This window comes from Lagenorhynchus albirostris, chromosome 19 (genome assembly GCF_949774975.1).
Source record: "Lagenorhynchus albirostris chromosome 19, mLagAlb1.1, whole genome shotgun sequence".
NCBI lineage: Eukaryota > Metazoa > Chordata > Mammalia > Artiodactyla > Delphinidae > Lagenorhynchus > Lagenorhynchus albirostris.
The window spans coordinates 27,570,860-27,587,937 of record NC_083113.1 but is presented as its reverse complement, the minus strand read 5'-3'; the positions used below and the strand labels follow the sequence as shown (position 1 = coordinate 27,587,937).

The 17,078-nt window shown below is 36.4% G+C and overlaps 1 protein-coding gene across 4 annotated transcripts in view; it reads right to left on the bottom strand.

Annotated features, from left to right (window-relative positions):
• The window catches only part of CYLD (CYLD lysine 63 deubiquitinase), a 61,861-nt gene that overhangs the window by 20,465 nt on the left and 24,318 nt on the right, over positions 1 to 17,078 (bottom strand). For all 4 annotated transcript variants that reach the window (XM_060129744.1, XM_060129746.1, XM_060129745.1 and 1 more), the window contains 4 exons: positions 8,327 to 8,425; positions 6,648 to 6,764; positions 1,486 to 1,865; positions 431 to 596 (listed from right to left, as the gene is read on the bottom strand). In XM_060129744.1, coding sequence (XP_059985727.1) covers positions 431 to 596; positions 1,486 to 1,865; positions 6,648 to 6,764; positions 8,327 to 8,425 — 762 coding nt within the window. The remainder of the gene's footprint in view (positions 1 to 430; positions 597 to 1,485; positions 1,866 to 6,647; positions 6,765 to 8,326; positions 8,426 to 17,078) is intronic.

Here is a 17,078-nt window from a genome sequence, read left to right as displayed (position 1 = left end):
GTCGTTCATCAAGCAATTAAAACTACTTATAATAATGCTGACTTCTTGATAAGACATGCTTATTGATGTACTTGAACAATACAGAGAGAGGAAAATCAGTGCCATAACGAAGGCCACATTTCAATCTCTACTTCCTGGGTTGTTGAAAATTAAATGTCTGTAATCAACAGGAAGGGGAAAATAAATCCCACTATTTCTCAATTTTTAAGTCTCAAGCATGGTTTCCTGGCTAATACTTTTTCTAAATGTCCCCTCTTAGGATAACTGTAACTTTCTCATACACCAAGTAATAATTTTTTTCTGATTTAAAAGCTTGATGAAAACTGGCAGGAAAGAAGAAACACTGTTTACTACCAACTACTGCAAAATGACATGAGGTCAGAACTAGAGTCATTCCAGATTGATGAATAAATGAAAGGCACACAAATACCTAAAGAGTTACAGCGTTCGATCTGATTGGAAACTGGCTGCAGGGACGCAAACCTAGAGTCTGGCCGGCAGCTCTTCAGTTTAACAAACAGCGCCTTCTTCAGGGCACAGGTGAAATACCGAGTACCCCTAAAGGTTCCATCTGTACAGCCTGCACACTCGTCTTCCTGAAAAAGAAAAAAAAAAAAAAAGCTTAAACATGCATTATTCTCCATCTTGCAAAGATGGTATACAAAGAACTAAGACTTGTTTCAAGTTTACCCTTTCTTAGAATTCTGCTGTCACACCTGTACTGAGAACTCCATCAGGAAAAAGGGGTTGACTAATCAGTGTTTCAGCCCACAGCTGACGATTTGAGAAATTAATGCCTTATTCCAGCATAAAATCCTCAATGTATTTCCCTTCAGAATACATGTTAAACCTTCCCTGGTTAACTGACTTCCCTGCATCATTTCCAAAAGCATTAAAACTAGTGGAGACAGGAGGCCAGAAGGGGCTGTTTATTTTAACAACCCAAAGAGAAAAATAGCATCCACTGGCCTGTAAACCAACAAATAAAAAAGCAAGAAATATATTTAAATAAAAGCTAAATGTACTCAAATTCTCTTTCTGATTATGAAATGTCAAACAATATGCTTTCTAATCTCCAAAATCTTTCCCTCTACCAAAGATCTCAAAAGGTCACTAAAAATGGTGATTAATCTTAAAGTCAATGATAGAAATATTAGAACTGATTGCAGGAGGGAGGCTAAGAAAAAAGAAAAACTGATAACAGTTTGCTTTCCTTACTGTATTCTGTTTAATATAATGAGCCTAAACATATTAGCCTAAAAATCTACTTTCATTCCCTGAACATAGATCAACTAACATTAAGAATAAGTGGATCAGATGCTTAATGGGTGGCAAAGGATGTCAGGCAGCGTGGTAATAAAATTTTTCTCTAGTGATGGCTTTGTGGATAAATAAAATATGTCACCAAAAAGCAAAGCATAGGGAAAGATCTGTACAAAACCCCAGACAGAAAAGAAATGCAATTTTTAGGTGAAATTAAATTACCAGTTCCAGTCCAGCCAGTACTTCATTGAGTCCTGGTGGCTGACCAATCCAACGGATTACCCCATAGAAAGGAGGATTCTCTTTAACCTCGGCCAGCGAGCCCACTTCCAGGCCATGTGAGTTACCAGAAGATACGGCCAAGGGTGGACTCTCCTGCACAGGTGCATTATTTAGCTCTCCCATCACAGACTGAACGGACAGAGAGAGCGGACTGTGGCTAATACTTCCATTGGTGTTGGGCATCTTTGTCAGACTAAATGGTAAAGAATGAAATCTGTTCTCGCTGGATAGTGAGTTCATGGAAGGAGGTTGCAGTGGTGGTGAAGCATGTCCAAAGTCTGGAGAGATCTCCGTAAGCGATTTTGCAGGGTCTTCAGCAACTATAAGAAATTATTCTTAATTAGAGAAATTTATTCAAGAATATTAAATATGCCATACATCTCTAAAGATTAATATATACATAAGTCCAACTGCCCACCTGACCTCTTCTAGTATGATTCTCATAAGCATCACAAACTTACTACCTCCACGTCAGTGTTCTTGATTCAAGCTCCACGTCAGTGTTCTTGATTCACATCCCCACCGCCAAATTTTTCTTCTTCAGTAAATGGCACCCAATTATTCAAACCAATAAAATATGTTATTGATTGGAATTGTATAGGTTATATTCTTTGTCCAAAATACAATTAAGTTACAAAAACCAATACAAAAAAGAGAGCAAAAAATTTAAGAAAGATGCTTCTAAATAACAAATGAGTCAAAGAAGAAATGATAAAGTAAATTTTTAAAATAAAGAAAAAAACACTTGAACACAACTAAAGTAATACTTATAAAAGAAATGTATAGACTTAATAGTTCATTTTAGAAAAAAAGGAAAGGTAATTAATAAACTCAGCATACAACTTAGGAAGTTAGAAAAACAACAGAATAACCTCCCCAAAAGTAGTCAAGAGGAAAGAACACAAAAACAGAAATTAATGAAAGAGAAAACAAACATCCAATAAAAAGAACCAAAGCCAAAAGCTGTTTCATTAAAACAACTAATACAGTTGCCAGGCAGGTACTGCAAATCAGTGTGGAAAGAACAAACTTCTTAATAAACGGCGTTGAGATAATCAACTATCCATATTTTTAAAAAATTAAATTGGACTCCTCTGTCATACTCTACACAAAAACAATTTCCAGATGTCTTAAAGAAAAATGTCAAAGGCAAACCTACAAATTTTGCAAGAGAATATAGAAGAATGTTCTTTATGACTTTAGGGTAGAGAGAAATATCTTAAACATGAGTATACAAACCAAAAAGGAAAAGACTGACAAATATGACCACATTAAAATTAAGAGATACTTGTCCATTAAAAGGCATCATAGCAAGAGTAGAAATATGAGCCACAAACAAGGAGAAAATACTTGTAATCCTTATTTCTGACAAAGGATTAGAATTTGAAAAAGGTCTATAAATCAATTTTTTTAAAAGACCAGAAAAAAATAGAAAAAAAAAATGGGCAAAAGACTTGAAAAGGGAGCTCACAGAAAAAGAAACCTAAATCACCAACAAATCAATGAAAATGTTCTTGCCCTCACTAGTAAATACATAAAAGAAAGTCAAAATCAACATGAGAGAGCATTTCAAAAGGTAAAGGTCTTAGAACATTAACTGCTGGTGAGGATGAGGAGTCAATGATACCCTTACACAAAGCCGATGGGAGTGTGAAGTGGTATTAACTATTCCGGGAAACAGTTTGGCATTATTTAGTAAAGGAAAGATGTGCATATCCCATGTACATCTAGTAATTCCACTCCTAGGTACATACCCTAGGCATGGGTAAGAATGTTAATAGCAGAGCTGTTAATAATAGCAAGAAAATAAAACCAGTTCAAATGTCCATCAGCGGTCGAATGGATAGTTACACATTGTGGTATATTTAAATACCATATTTCACAGAAATGAAATGGAATGGAATGCAATGCTATACAGCAACGAAAACAAATAAATCATCATCACATACTACAACTTGGATGAATCTAGAAACATAATGTTGAGGGAGGAAATTACACAATATACATACAGTCTGATTCCTTGTATATAAAGCTCAAAACCATGCAGAACTAACAGTATGCTGTTTAGATGGACAAACTCATAAAGCGATAATGAAAACCAAGAGAGCGATAAACACTAAATTAAAGACGATGGTAGCTCAGAGGAGAGTGAAAAGAACAACACCAGGAAGAAGCGCTGTGGGGATTTCAAAGGGAATGATAATGTTCTTTGCCTTAAAGTGGGTAGCGACTCCATGGGTGTTCACTGTACTTTATAACTTATCCATTTAAGATTCTTTACTGATGATACTTAATCTAAAAATTTTTTAAGTTATTATTTTCTTTCCCAAACCCTTAACCCCCCAAGCCCAACACTCAGTTCCATACAGCAAGATCTGTTGTTTCTACTTCCAAAATATACCTCAAATTTGTCCACCCCTCTTATCCTCTACCATCATCTCCCCAGTCAAAGCCACCATCATCTTTCACCATGCAACCAGTCTCTTACCTGGACTCTCTGTCCCTCTTCTCGCCCCTCTCCAATCTAATTACCATACCACAACTAGTGAGATCTTTTTTAAAGTTTAACGATCTTACGTGATCTTGTATCATTCCCTTGTTTAAAACCATCAATGGCTTTCCAGTACCTTACAATAAATACTAAATTTCTTACCAACACTTACTAGGTCCTAAATGATCCGGCTCCTACCTACCCCTCCAAACTCATTTCGTACACCTCTTTTCCTTGCTTACTCTGCTGCAGCCACTCTGGCCTACTTCCTGTTCCCCAAATATAGTTTCTCACCTCAGGACCTCTGCCTTTACTATTTCCTCTGCCTAGAATGCTCTTCTCAAGCTCTTTTTCTGGAAGTTTCATTCACATCATCCAGATCTCAACATAAATATCATTTCCTCAAAGACTCTTTTCCAAACCATCTCTGGAGCCAGCTTCCCACCAGCTGCTATCACCTTGTTCATTTCCTTCATTGCACATGTCACAGTTAACCTTGTCTGTCTATACATTTATTGTCTATCATACCAACTAGAATATAAGCTCCCTACAACGAGGAACTTTGTTAGTCTTTTCCATGGTTGGATCCATAACACTTGGTGTAGCCACTAACACAATAAAATACTCAATATTTAATTTAAAAAATTGAATAAATGAATCAAATGTTGTAAAGAATAGCCTTTAAAATGTGTAAGTAAAACAACTACAGATATGATGTTCTTTTACAAGTAAATTGCTTCTATTTTCTAATTTCTATTCCATACAAATTTCATTACTTCATGTGTCTTTCTGGACCAGTTAGAAGGTTACTATATTAATCCAGACAGCAAAAAAACAAAGGAAAGGATCTGAACTAAGGCAGTGGTTTCAGAAATGAAGAGAGGGGAAGGATTCTAGTGATATTAAAGAGGAGGAAATCCCTAGGACTTGGTGACATCTGGATGTGACTAATGAGAGAGAGAGAGAAAATCCAGGATGAAGCAGAAACTTACATTTTAGGCAACTGGACTCATGTCTCCATCTCCTGGCTCCGTAAAAACATAACTCACAAGGCCATCAGCGACTGCCACTGGCTAAATCCAACGGGTTTTTGTGTGGTCTTTATCTTATTTGCCTTCTCAGAAGCATTCAACACTGGTGTCTATTAGCTCCTTGGCTTGTTGGCCCAATAACCTCTTGTTTTGCCCACATCCTCTGGTTACCTTTTCTCTGTCTCCTTTGAAGACTTCTCCTCCCAGCCATTATGCTCCTCAAGGCTCAGACTTCAGCCACACCCTCCATCCCTACTTTCTCCATAGGTGATACTATTCACAGGATTTTAATCACCACGTACGTGAAGGCAAACTACAAATTTATTTCTCCAGCTCTTAACATCTCTTTTAAGCTCCAGATCTGCATATGCAACTGCCCGCTTGACAAATCAACTCTGGGAAGTTTAAAAGGCTCCTCAAACTCAACATATTCAAAGCAAATCCATCACTTTCCTCCACAATCACCTAATCCATCACCTTCCTCCATCATCACCTACGTACGCAGGCCAGAAAACTAGGAGTCATCACTCACATCTCTTGCTTCCTTACCTCTCACTTTCAATCTATCTGTGAATCCTGTCAATTCACTTCTGATATCTCATAGCCATCCACCTCTCCCCATCCCTTCCCCAACAAGTCTAGCCCCAGCGACTATAATCTACGGCTGAGCCTATCAGCAGCCTTCAACGGTGTCCTTGCATTCACACAGCCCCTGCTTCAGTCCACTGTCCACCCTGCAGCCACAATCATCTTTTCAAAAGGCAAACCCTGCAAACCCCTTGCAAAATCCTTCAGTGGCTTGCCATTTCCTTTCAACAGGATACACCAGGCTCCACGTGCCCTGGCCTTGTTTGCCATTCCATTCTCATCTCATAAAATGTTCTCTCTCCGTTCTGGCTACTCTGGCTCTCTTTAGTCCTTGGCAAACACCAGCTCCATTTTACCACAAGGCCTTTACATATGCTGTTCTTTCTGCCTAAAGCGTTCTTCTGCCCCATTTCAATTTGTTATCTATCACTCCCCTGGTAAATCTAAGCTCATGTCACTTCCTCCTAGAAATATCCCTGAGCCCCTCAAGTAAAAGCATCCCTTAATATACTCTCACAGCATCATATGCCTTCATTATACCCATCAAGACTGCAATTCTTCATTTGTTTCTGGCATACAGTAAGCATTCGATATGTACTTGTTGAACAGATGAACAAAAGAAAAAAGAATAAACCAGAAGAAAGTGATGTCCCAGAACCAAGGGAAGGTAGAGTTTTTTAAAAGTGGTATCAAAAAAAAGGATATCAAGATAGTAAAGTCTTTAAATGATTCAACTGATTCTAGAGATCTTCTACCTTAAACAGATCAATGAAGTGCAGAGAACAAGCTGCTAATACATTTTCTAAATATTACATTAGCCTTAACAGCAGTGCAGCTCAAATTGTGTACAATATTTTAATTCAGCAATATTAATAAAGAATGGTCTACTCATTCTGTTTCCAAAAACTATCTATATTGGTGAAAAAGCCATTTTTTCTCTAGTGAGTTAAAAGGAGAGAATCATTATAAAGAACACTAAAATTATAGATTACCTTCATCAATATACCATGAATTTTTTGATTTGGATTGTGGTTGTGAGTCAACAGAAGACCCATTTAAGGTATAAAATAATTCAGATCTGTTTCTATTTCCAGGGTCTGAGGTAGATCCTATGGAACAAGAAAAGTTCCTTTTAAAAATAAAGTCAATACGATGTGAAAGTTTTTCCGTAAAATAATATGTATACGGTGTTAACAATTATTTACACAACCAACAGATGTATACAAACACAATATATTTTATTAGTACCTTCAGCTTTTAAAATTTTGGTAACCATTTTTGCAGTGTCAAAAAGATTCTTCAGCCCAAGAAACAATATAAGAGGAGAACAGGAGTTAAGTTAAAAGAAAAGCCTGCTTTTTTTTTTTTTTTTAAACAAACTGCTTTAAAAAATCATTTCACGTACTATGGCTTATTTCCAAATGTCAAAATCACCATTCCCCAATTTCATTTAACGAAGCTCTTGGTTCACAAACTTAACATATTATTTTAAAACGGTTGCCCTCAAAAGAAGGCAGTCTTCAAATGTATATAAATAGATGCATAAATTAAGTTTAAAAGATTTAAGGTTTAAACATTTTGGAATTTAGTCAACAAATCCCTTGCTGAATTTCTTCATGTCTCTGAAAAAGTGAAGCAGTATTATTTCTTATACATTAGATTTATTAAATGTAAGAAAATTTAGTGTAGCTATGCCACAGACACATCAAGACATTCCCCCTGCCTCATTACTAAAAGGACATGCTATCGTTGAGAGCAGTGGGGTCTGAAGAACCTACAACAAAATCTGATTTCTTTTTCAATTTAAAGCAGATAACTTTACACTTCATACCTATAACTAAGATCTGCTACAACATAAGTAGTACACATATCTTAAGAAAATCTTTAGGCTATTCATATTTAAGTGAGAGTAGCAAATTGGTGCTAACCTATCTAGATCCATAGGTTAACATAAAAAATACTATCTATCACTTATATATTCTATTAATTCTACATCTCCCAGGGTCCAATGTCACATAAAATATTTCTTAAAGTACAATTTCCTTTTAAATAAGCTGAAAAAGTTTTCTTCACTAGATAATTGAGGAAAAAATATTCTTTTCTTAACCTACATCTGAGTTGAAAATTCTTGCAGCTTTTTAAATTAGCTGTTTAGCTTGTATAACTACCACCCTATACATCTATGAAATATGTGGAAGCTAACCAAAAAACAACTAAAAACTCCACATGTATTGTAAGGGAGTCTCTGAAAGAAAGACAAAAATTTTTGCTTAGTGGTTTGGAATTTAATTTGTGCCACCTCTGTTAGCAAAATCCACATAATCTCTAGTATATTTTATCCTATAAACATTATCCATAAATGATTATTTTGTACAGTGTGACTCTAAACTATATATACAAATGTTACAAGTAGGGAATTCCAAAAACCAGCATATATGGACCAGAAAAAGACACAGGTCCCCACAGGAAACTTTTCATCATTTAGAAAAGGTTGCGAACCCTTGGCTTAAGCAACACCATCTATAAACATTTTTTAGTAAACTACTGAAAATGTTTGCAAGAAGAAAGTCTACATATACATTAAGGAGTAATACCTTTTAACCTTTTTTCAATGCTATGGCAAATAAAAAATCATGTAAATAACTAAGAACTGTATTCTATTAATCCATACCTGTAGCCTTTGGTTTATTATGACTGGATGAACCTTTGTCCCCAACACCTCTTGACATAAAGGCTAGTTTGGGAGGCCTCCTTTCCTGTGTAACGCTATCTGAAACAGTAAACATGTTTTTTAAAGATAAAAGCAAATTCTTATAGAAGAGAAACAATTGAGCAAATAATGACAATAACAACAACAATCCCTTTCCAATGAAAAAACAGAATTTTCAGAGTAGTTTTACAAATTCATCAAGGCCATAAAAAGTACTGAAAAAGATCATACCAAAAATAAATCATTGCTGTATTTCAAAACATAATTTCTACAAGATAATACACCCCAAGTACAATTCAGCTATGTGCTTTAACTTCTTGAAAATTTAACCACTTTTAATCAATTTTATTTGATATGTTGAAACACCACCAAGAAAACCTTACTCAGTTTTTTGCAGGATTTCCCAAATCAGTATCCCCAGAACACCCCTGTGTGTTATGAAGTGTCCCACTCTCAAATATCTCTAGAAGATGCTGAGATAAACAGACTTCTTTACTGCATAACCCCAGAACCTTTAATATGCTGATATGCATTGTGAATCTCTCAAAAAGGGATATAATAAACTTATTTGATAATGTTTTTGGTGCCACTCTACTTAGCATCTCAGATTAATATATTTCATGGGACACAGATTGGAAAAAGTCTGGTTAGGTATATGTATCAGTTTTTAAAAATATATATACATGTTAAGAATAACACAAACACATATACATATAAGAGAAAAAACACAGAGAAATACACAAATGAATAATGCAGAAAGCCAGAGATAAATAGCAACAATATTTCTGAAGAAAACACTTAAAACTGTTTTGAAAAATTGGTGCAATAATTTTGTTTTTGATACAAAGACTACTTTAAACCTTAAAGGCCAGTGATTTTCATAAGATATTCACAAAAACTGATCAAGCAAATGTAGAAAAGTCAGTCTGGAAAGTTTTCCCCTGGAAAGTTCAACATATCCGTGGAGTCCAACATGACACTTAAGAGTCCTACCTGATAAAGCTATGTATCAGCAAAAACAATATCACCCACAGTGGATTTTTGAGAACAGAAAAAGAGGGAAAGTTTTACATTTTAAACACAAGGGCTATTTTTTTTAAGAAAAAGGAAATAATATTGAATTAATTATATATAAATGATGCTTGGTAACTTTTTTCCACAGTTGGAGGGGGAGAAGAATGCATTATTGAACTATATCTTAACTGTCTCATAATGTGATCAAATGGAATATTATTTTAGTTCAAAAATTATACTGAATAACCATGTGTTTAACCAAGTGATATAGTAAATGTAAGGCTATTTACCAATATTTTTATGATGTTACCATTCCAATATCTCTAAATACCACATGTGACAGCTACTGTGAAAGTAAAACTTCTTAGTCACTGGCAAAAGTTTCCAAATTACAGCATACAAATTGACTAAAGAAAACTAACTCCCACTATTAACTGTAATTAATTGCATGTAAGTACATTTTGAAAAGATCTTCACATGTATACCATAATCTATATACACTATACAGTTAGTGGTGATTATAATAAAGGCAGAAAATGGTCTTAACTAAGGCCGCCTGGCAGTACCAAAAGGCCAAATGGATGAGCCGGTGGTGACAACTCTGATGGTGATGCTAGGGGAGAGCTCCAAGGGTTAGGAATATGCAGGGCACTGGAGTTGGAAATGGTGGTTATCTTCTGCCAAAGACTTTGTCATGGGGGAGGTAGGGGCTCAAATATCAACTTTGAGGAATAGGACAGTCCTGCAGAATTCTATGCAGATAAAGGGTCATATGCCATATCTAACTTGCCCTCCAGCAGTTACATACCAACTAATTCTTTCCTTATCACAACTGTATTCATGATCCAAAATCAAAGCCTTCCATCTTAAATGAATTTTAAGAGATTACCATCTCAGGAAAAGGCAAGTATGAGAAAGTAAACAAAGTAAGGAATAAATTTGGCAGGCAATTTTGTGAGATTAAAACAATCCTGATTAAAAGATATTAAAAGAGATAGCAAGACATGTCCACCAAACGGCATGTATAAAATGTTCATAGCAGCCTTATTTGTAATAAACAAAAGCTGGAACAATGCACTCTACAGGAGAATGGATAAACAAACTGTGATCTGTTCGTGCAATGGAATATTACATAGCAATAAAAAAGAATAAACAACTGATATACAAAACACCATGGACACTGTGTTGAGAAAAGAAATGAAGCCAAAAGTACCCATTATATATACACAGCAGGAGTGCATTCAAAATGATAAAATTAGAAGCCTGCCCATCACTCTTATCGATTTAATCAGAAAAAGAAAAACCTCTGGAAGAAACTTGGGTTGGAAATCATAACAATAAACCAGTGAACAATAACAAACCACAAGAAATGTCTGTGGATTTGAATGACCCACTAAATTGAGAAAATTGCTTAACTGATGTACTGCTTAACATCATCAGCCACAAGAGCATAATTCAAACCCAAATGAGAATTTAATATCCATGGAGAAATCTACTGAAGAAAATGTAAGTTTACTTGGGTAGAATGAAGAATTATAAAACCCAATACCAAACATACTATACACAACAACAAAGCAAAAATCTCCTTACAGTGAGACTACTGATCAATGTAAATATTTTCCTTATATTTTAGACAATTTTATATGAAAAACTGTTCAAGAAATCCTGGAAGGTCCATAGAGATAACATCAGGGTTGCATACTGTGATCTAGTGCTTCAAAATAACCTTTTGGGCTCTAATTGTCTCATATGAGAGAAGTCCTGCCTATACAGACAACATTCAGGGTGATTCAGACTGACAAATCTCTACAGAAGGCCACTTGGCATTATCTATCAAAATGTAAAGTACACATACCCTTTGACCCAGCAAGTCCACTTCCAGGAAGTTATCTTTTTTTTAAGATCTTATAAATATTTTAATGTAAATATGAGTATAATATATCCCATTTAAATACTCAGAAAAGTATATTGATGGCACACAAGAAAAATCTACAGATGACATGATATTGAGAGAGACAAAACACAAAAGGACAGAATTAGTATCCAAAATGATCTGAAAATGGAAGACTGGATAGTTCTAACGACATGAAGTTAAACAGGGACAAATGTAAAGTCCTGCCATGTGTCCCCCAAATCAACCATACAAATATAGATCAGAAGCAGAAGTACATGTGAACAAAATTGGGGATTTAAGTCAAGCGTAAGTTCAGGAATCATTAATTCATTAGTTTATAAGTGCATTCATTTAGTCAAGAAATACTACTAACTCCATGCAAGGAAGGCATTACCGTGTCTCTGGGAATATAATTCAAACTGTGACAGGGCAGTCCCAAAATCTTTTCTTCCAAAGTCCTGTTCTATTGCAATAATTAGTCTACATACAGACTACGGTATTCTGTTCCCCTCTAGGTGTCCAAGTGTGAAGGTGTCTTTAACAAACCAGGTCTTATTCAGAATATCTGGAAGGCATGCGATATGAGAAATGGCTAAAATGACTCAAACTATTTAGGCTGGAGAACAGAAGATGTAGGTGTCAAGGACACTCATCTTTGAATATCTGAGGGTTGCTACAAGGAAGAGGGGCTGGATTTGTCCTAACTTCATCCCCAGTTAGAAGTAGAATCAATAAGGGAAGTTATAGGAAGGTAGAGGTAAGCACGTATCCAAGGAGAGACTTTTTCACAATTAGATCTTTCTAAAATGAAATACTCTAATTTTCTTCAGGACCAAGTGACTCTTCTATCAAATGAACACATAAGTAATGTTTTAGCTATACTGGATACATGCAAACTGAAACATACATATGACATTACTCACTGAAGCATTGTTTATAATAACAAAAGACTGAAAACAGCCTTAATGCCCATCAGTAGGGGACTGGTTTCAAAAAATTGATACATTTTGGGGCTTCCCTGGTGGCGCAGTGGTTGAGAATCTGCCTGCTAATTCAGGGGACACGGGTTCGAGCCCTGGTCTGGGAGGATCCCACATGCCGCGGAGCAACTAGGCCTGTGAGCCACAACTACTGAGCCTGCGCGTCTGGAGCCTGTGCTCCGCAACAAGAGAGGCCGTGACAGTGAGAGGCCCATGCACCGTGATGAGGAGTGGCCCCCGCTTGCCACAACTAGAGAAAGCCCTCGCACAGAAACGAAGACCCAACGCAGCAAAAATAAATTAATAAATTAATAAACTCCTACCCCCAACATCTAAAAAAAAAATTGATACATTTATAAAATGAAATACAATGCAATAATTTAAGCAAAAGATTAAGTATGCAATTTATGTACTAATATAAAATGATCCCTATGATCGATCTACTGTTAGCTTTTTTTAAAAAGGTGCAACTTACTCTTCTGGGAAGATAAGTTGGTGTACTTTTTCCTATTCCTCCTGATAAGTACAGCTAAAAACTCTGGATGTAACATATAAAACAAAACTGAGAAGCCTCTGAAAGGCAAAGAGGAGAAGGCAGATGAGCTAGGGAGCACAGGACCTAAGGAGTGACACGAGATTTCCCTGGGTTTTCTTATTGCCTCATATATCCTAGACTTAGAGCTGAAGAAGGCAGCAACCTGGAAATGCCAACGGGGAGAGGCAAAAGAAACTCCCAACAAAGGTATCCTCTCATTAGTCAAATAATGAGAAAAGACAAACCCTAGTTAGACAGAAACTTTTAGACAATAATCACTCTATTGCAACCAAACACAGCGGCCACACCCACTCCAACAAAGGCCAAGCAGGGAGTCTGGACTTCTGCCTCCACCTGGCCATAATGAGGTGACACACACCCCTTGAAGCGGCAAAAACAAAGTTTAAATATGATCTAGAATTTCAGAATATAATACCCAACTGTCCAAGTTTCAAATAAAAATCACTCATTATACCAAGAGCCAGGAAGATGCCAAAAAGAATTTAAAAAGACAGTCAATAAATGCCAACACTGAGATGACAGAGATGTTAGAATAATCTGACGAAGATCTGTAAAGCAATCATGGTAAAAATGCTTCAATAAGCAATTACAAACACACTTAGGAAAAAATGAAAAATAGAAAACTTTTTACATAAAAGATAAAGAGAAAGGAATATTAGCATACCACTAAACAAAGTCATCAAACCACAAAGGAACAGAGCAAGAGAAGAAGGGAACAGAGAAGAAATACAAAAACAGCCAGAAACACTGGACTCCATAAAAATCTAAATCTTTTGCTTTGTGAAAGACTCTGTTAAGAGGATGAAGAGATAAGCTACAGACCGGGAAAAAAATATGTGCAAAGGACTAGTGTCTAGGATATATAAAGAATTCTCAAAATTCAACAGTAAAAAAGCAAATAATCCAATGAAAACATGGGCAAAAGAGATGAAAACAAAATTCACTAAAGAAGATACATAAATGGCAATCAGTACATGAAAATAGATATTCAACATCATGAGCTATCAGGGAAATTCAATTAAAACCATAGTGAGATATGACTACACACATCTCAGAATGGCTCAAGTAAAAAATAGTGACCATACCAAATGGTGGTGAGCATGTGGAAAAACTGGATCACTCATAGATTGTTGATGGTAATGCAGAATGGTACAGCCACTCTGGGAAAGTGTGGCAGTTTCTTAAAAAGCATGCAAATACCACATGACCAGAAGTTGTACACCTGGATATTTATACCAGAGAAATGAAGATTTATGTTCACTTGTGTTCACTCTACACAAATGTTTATAAGCATTAGTTATAAGAGCTAAAAACTGGAAACAAATCAGATGTCCTTCAATGGGTAAACTGTTAAACAAATAGTGGGACAGCCATAACATGGACTGTAACTCAGCAATAAAAAGGAACAGACCAGTGACACACACAGCATGGATGAATCTCTAGAGAATTATGCTGAATGAGAAAAGCCAAGCTCAAAAGGATTCCTGAAATGACAGAACTGTAGAAATGAAGAACAAATTAGTGGATGCCAGGGTTAAGGAGAGGTTGGGGACAAGACGGGCAGTGTGACAAGAAAAAGGCCACATGAAGTATCCTTGTGGTAATGGGAATGTTCTGTATATTGACCATATCAATGTCAACACCCTGGCTGTGATCTTACACTGTAGTTGTATAAGATGTTCCTTTGGGGAAAACTGTGTAAGGGGTACACAAGATCTCTCTGTATTATTTCTTACAACTGCATGCAAATATGTAATAATCTCAAATATGTTTAAATCATATATCTGACAAAGGGCTTATATTCAGATTTATAAGAATTCTCAAAACCCAATAATAAAAATAAATTAACAAGAAATTGGCCAAAGATTTGCATAGATACTCCACCAAGGAAGATATACAGATGACAAATAAGCACATAAAAAGATGTTCAACATCACTGGCCATCAGGAAAATGAAAATTAAAGCTACAACTAGATGCCACTATATAGCTATTAGAATAGCTAAAATTTATAAGACTGACCATACCAAGCGCTGGCAAGGACATGCAAAAACTGGGATTCTCACACACTGCTGCTGGGAATGTAAAATAGTATAACCACTTTGGAAAGACCGTTTGGCAGGTTGCTGTTGTTTTGTTTTGTTTTTAAAGTTCAACAATCACCTACAATAGTACCAGCCATTCCACATCTGGGTATTTACCCAAGAGAAATGAATACCTATGTCCATACGAAGACTTATACATGAATTTTCATAGCAGCATTATTCATAATAGCCACAAACTAAACAGAAACAAGCCAAATTCCACCAACAAGTGAATGAAAAAACAAAATGGTATATCCTTATGCCTATAGGGAAAACACGCTGTCTTTCCCTTTGTTCTCATGCTCACAACAATTTTGACACTTCTGGCCACCAAATGTGTGAGGAGTTTTCCCACACTAAGCTGTGACACCAGCTGGGTGTCCTACAATTCAATTTGGTTCTGACGCTATCTACCTGGGGTTAGCAGCAAATCCCACAAGTTAAGGGCTCAGTCCCAAAAGACCGTAAGCTTTGCGGTAACCTGCAAGCTCTCAAAACCCCATACTATGGGAATGTTTATGGAGACTTCATCAGATAGGCATGCTTGATTACTAACTCAATTTCCAGCTCCTCTCCCCTCTCCAGGGGATGGGGCTGTGGCTGAAAGTTCTAATCATGGCTTGGTCTCTGTAGTGACCAGCCCTCCATCCAGGAGCCCACTAAGAATCACCTCATAAGAATAAAAGACACTTCTATCACCCAGAAAATTCCAAAGGATTTTAGGAGCTCTGTGTCAGGAACCTGGGTCAAAGACCAAACATTAGCAAGACTCAGGGGCAGACACATATATATATATATTATACATTTATATATATTATATATACATTATACACACATATAATATATATAATGCATATATACAATATATAATACATATATAATATGTATAATTCGTATATAATATATATATATTATTTCTCACTATAGAATGGAATACTTCTCAGCAACAAAAGGGACACGTGGATGAGTCAACAAATAATTACGCTGAATGAAATAAGTCAGACCAAAAACAAAAGAATACATCCTGAGTTACTCCATTTATATAAAATTCTAGGAAAATGTGAACAAATGTACACTGACAGAAAAAAGATCAAAGGTTGCCTAGATTTTGGAGGATGGGACACGCAGATGGAAGGAAGCAAACACAAGGGGCATACCTCGGGGTGATGGACATGCTCACTATCTTGACTGCGGTAAATGTCTCACTGGTCTACACATTCGTTAAAACATAACAAACTATATACTTAAAATATGTGCAGTTTACTGTATGTCAGTTAAAACTCACTAAAATTGTTAAGATTATAAAAAGAAGGTACAAAAAAGTGTATAAAATATGCAAACACTGAACAACAAAGAAACGAATTAATCAAGAAGGATGCAGAAGATAATTAGGTAGTTGGGGGGCAATGCTAGGAGGAAAAGGTCTCATACACCCTTTGAAAATTCTGTGCGAACATGAATGTACTACATAATCTGAAAAACAAAATTAGTATTACATTCCTAACCCCCAAAACTAAAAAAGACAACACAAATTGGACTAAAAAAAGCAGAAATTTAGGGGAGGCACTAATTGATATGCTTCATCACAACAGGTTTAAGAACCTGAATATAATGTCAAATTAGATTATGTTAGAGGTTTTTAACATTTAAAACAGTAACAAACGGGACTTCCCTGGTGGCACAGTGGTTAAGAATCTGCCCGCCAATGCAGGGCACACAGGTTCCATTCCTGGTCCAGGAAGATCCCACATGCCGCGAAGCAACTATGCCAGTGTGCCACAACTACTGAGCCTGCACCCTAGAGCCCACGCGCCACAACTACTGAAAGCCGGAGCACCCTAGAGCCTGCGCACCACAACTACTGAGCCCACACGTCACAACTACTGAAGCCCGCACTCTCTAGGGCCCGTGTGCTGCAACTACTGAAGCCCGCATGCCTGGAGTCCATACTCCAGCACAAGAGAAGCCACTGCAATGAGAAGTCCAGGCACCACAATGAACAGTAGCCCCGGCTCGCCACAACTAGAGAAAGGCCGTGCACAGCAACGAAGACCCAATGCAGCCAAAAACAAATAAATTAAAAAATAAAAAAAAAACAGTAATGAAGAGATGAAAAACTCTTAACAGGCTGAAGACTCCTGCATTTTTAGTCAATGGTATTCTTCAGAAGCCTACTGTAACAAGCAA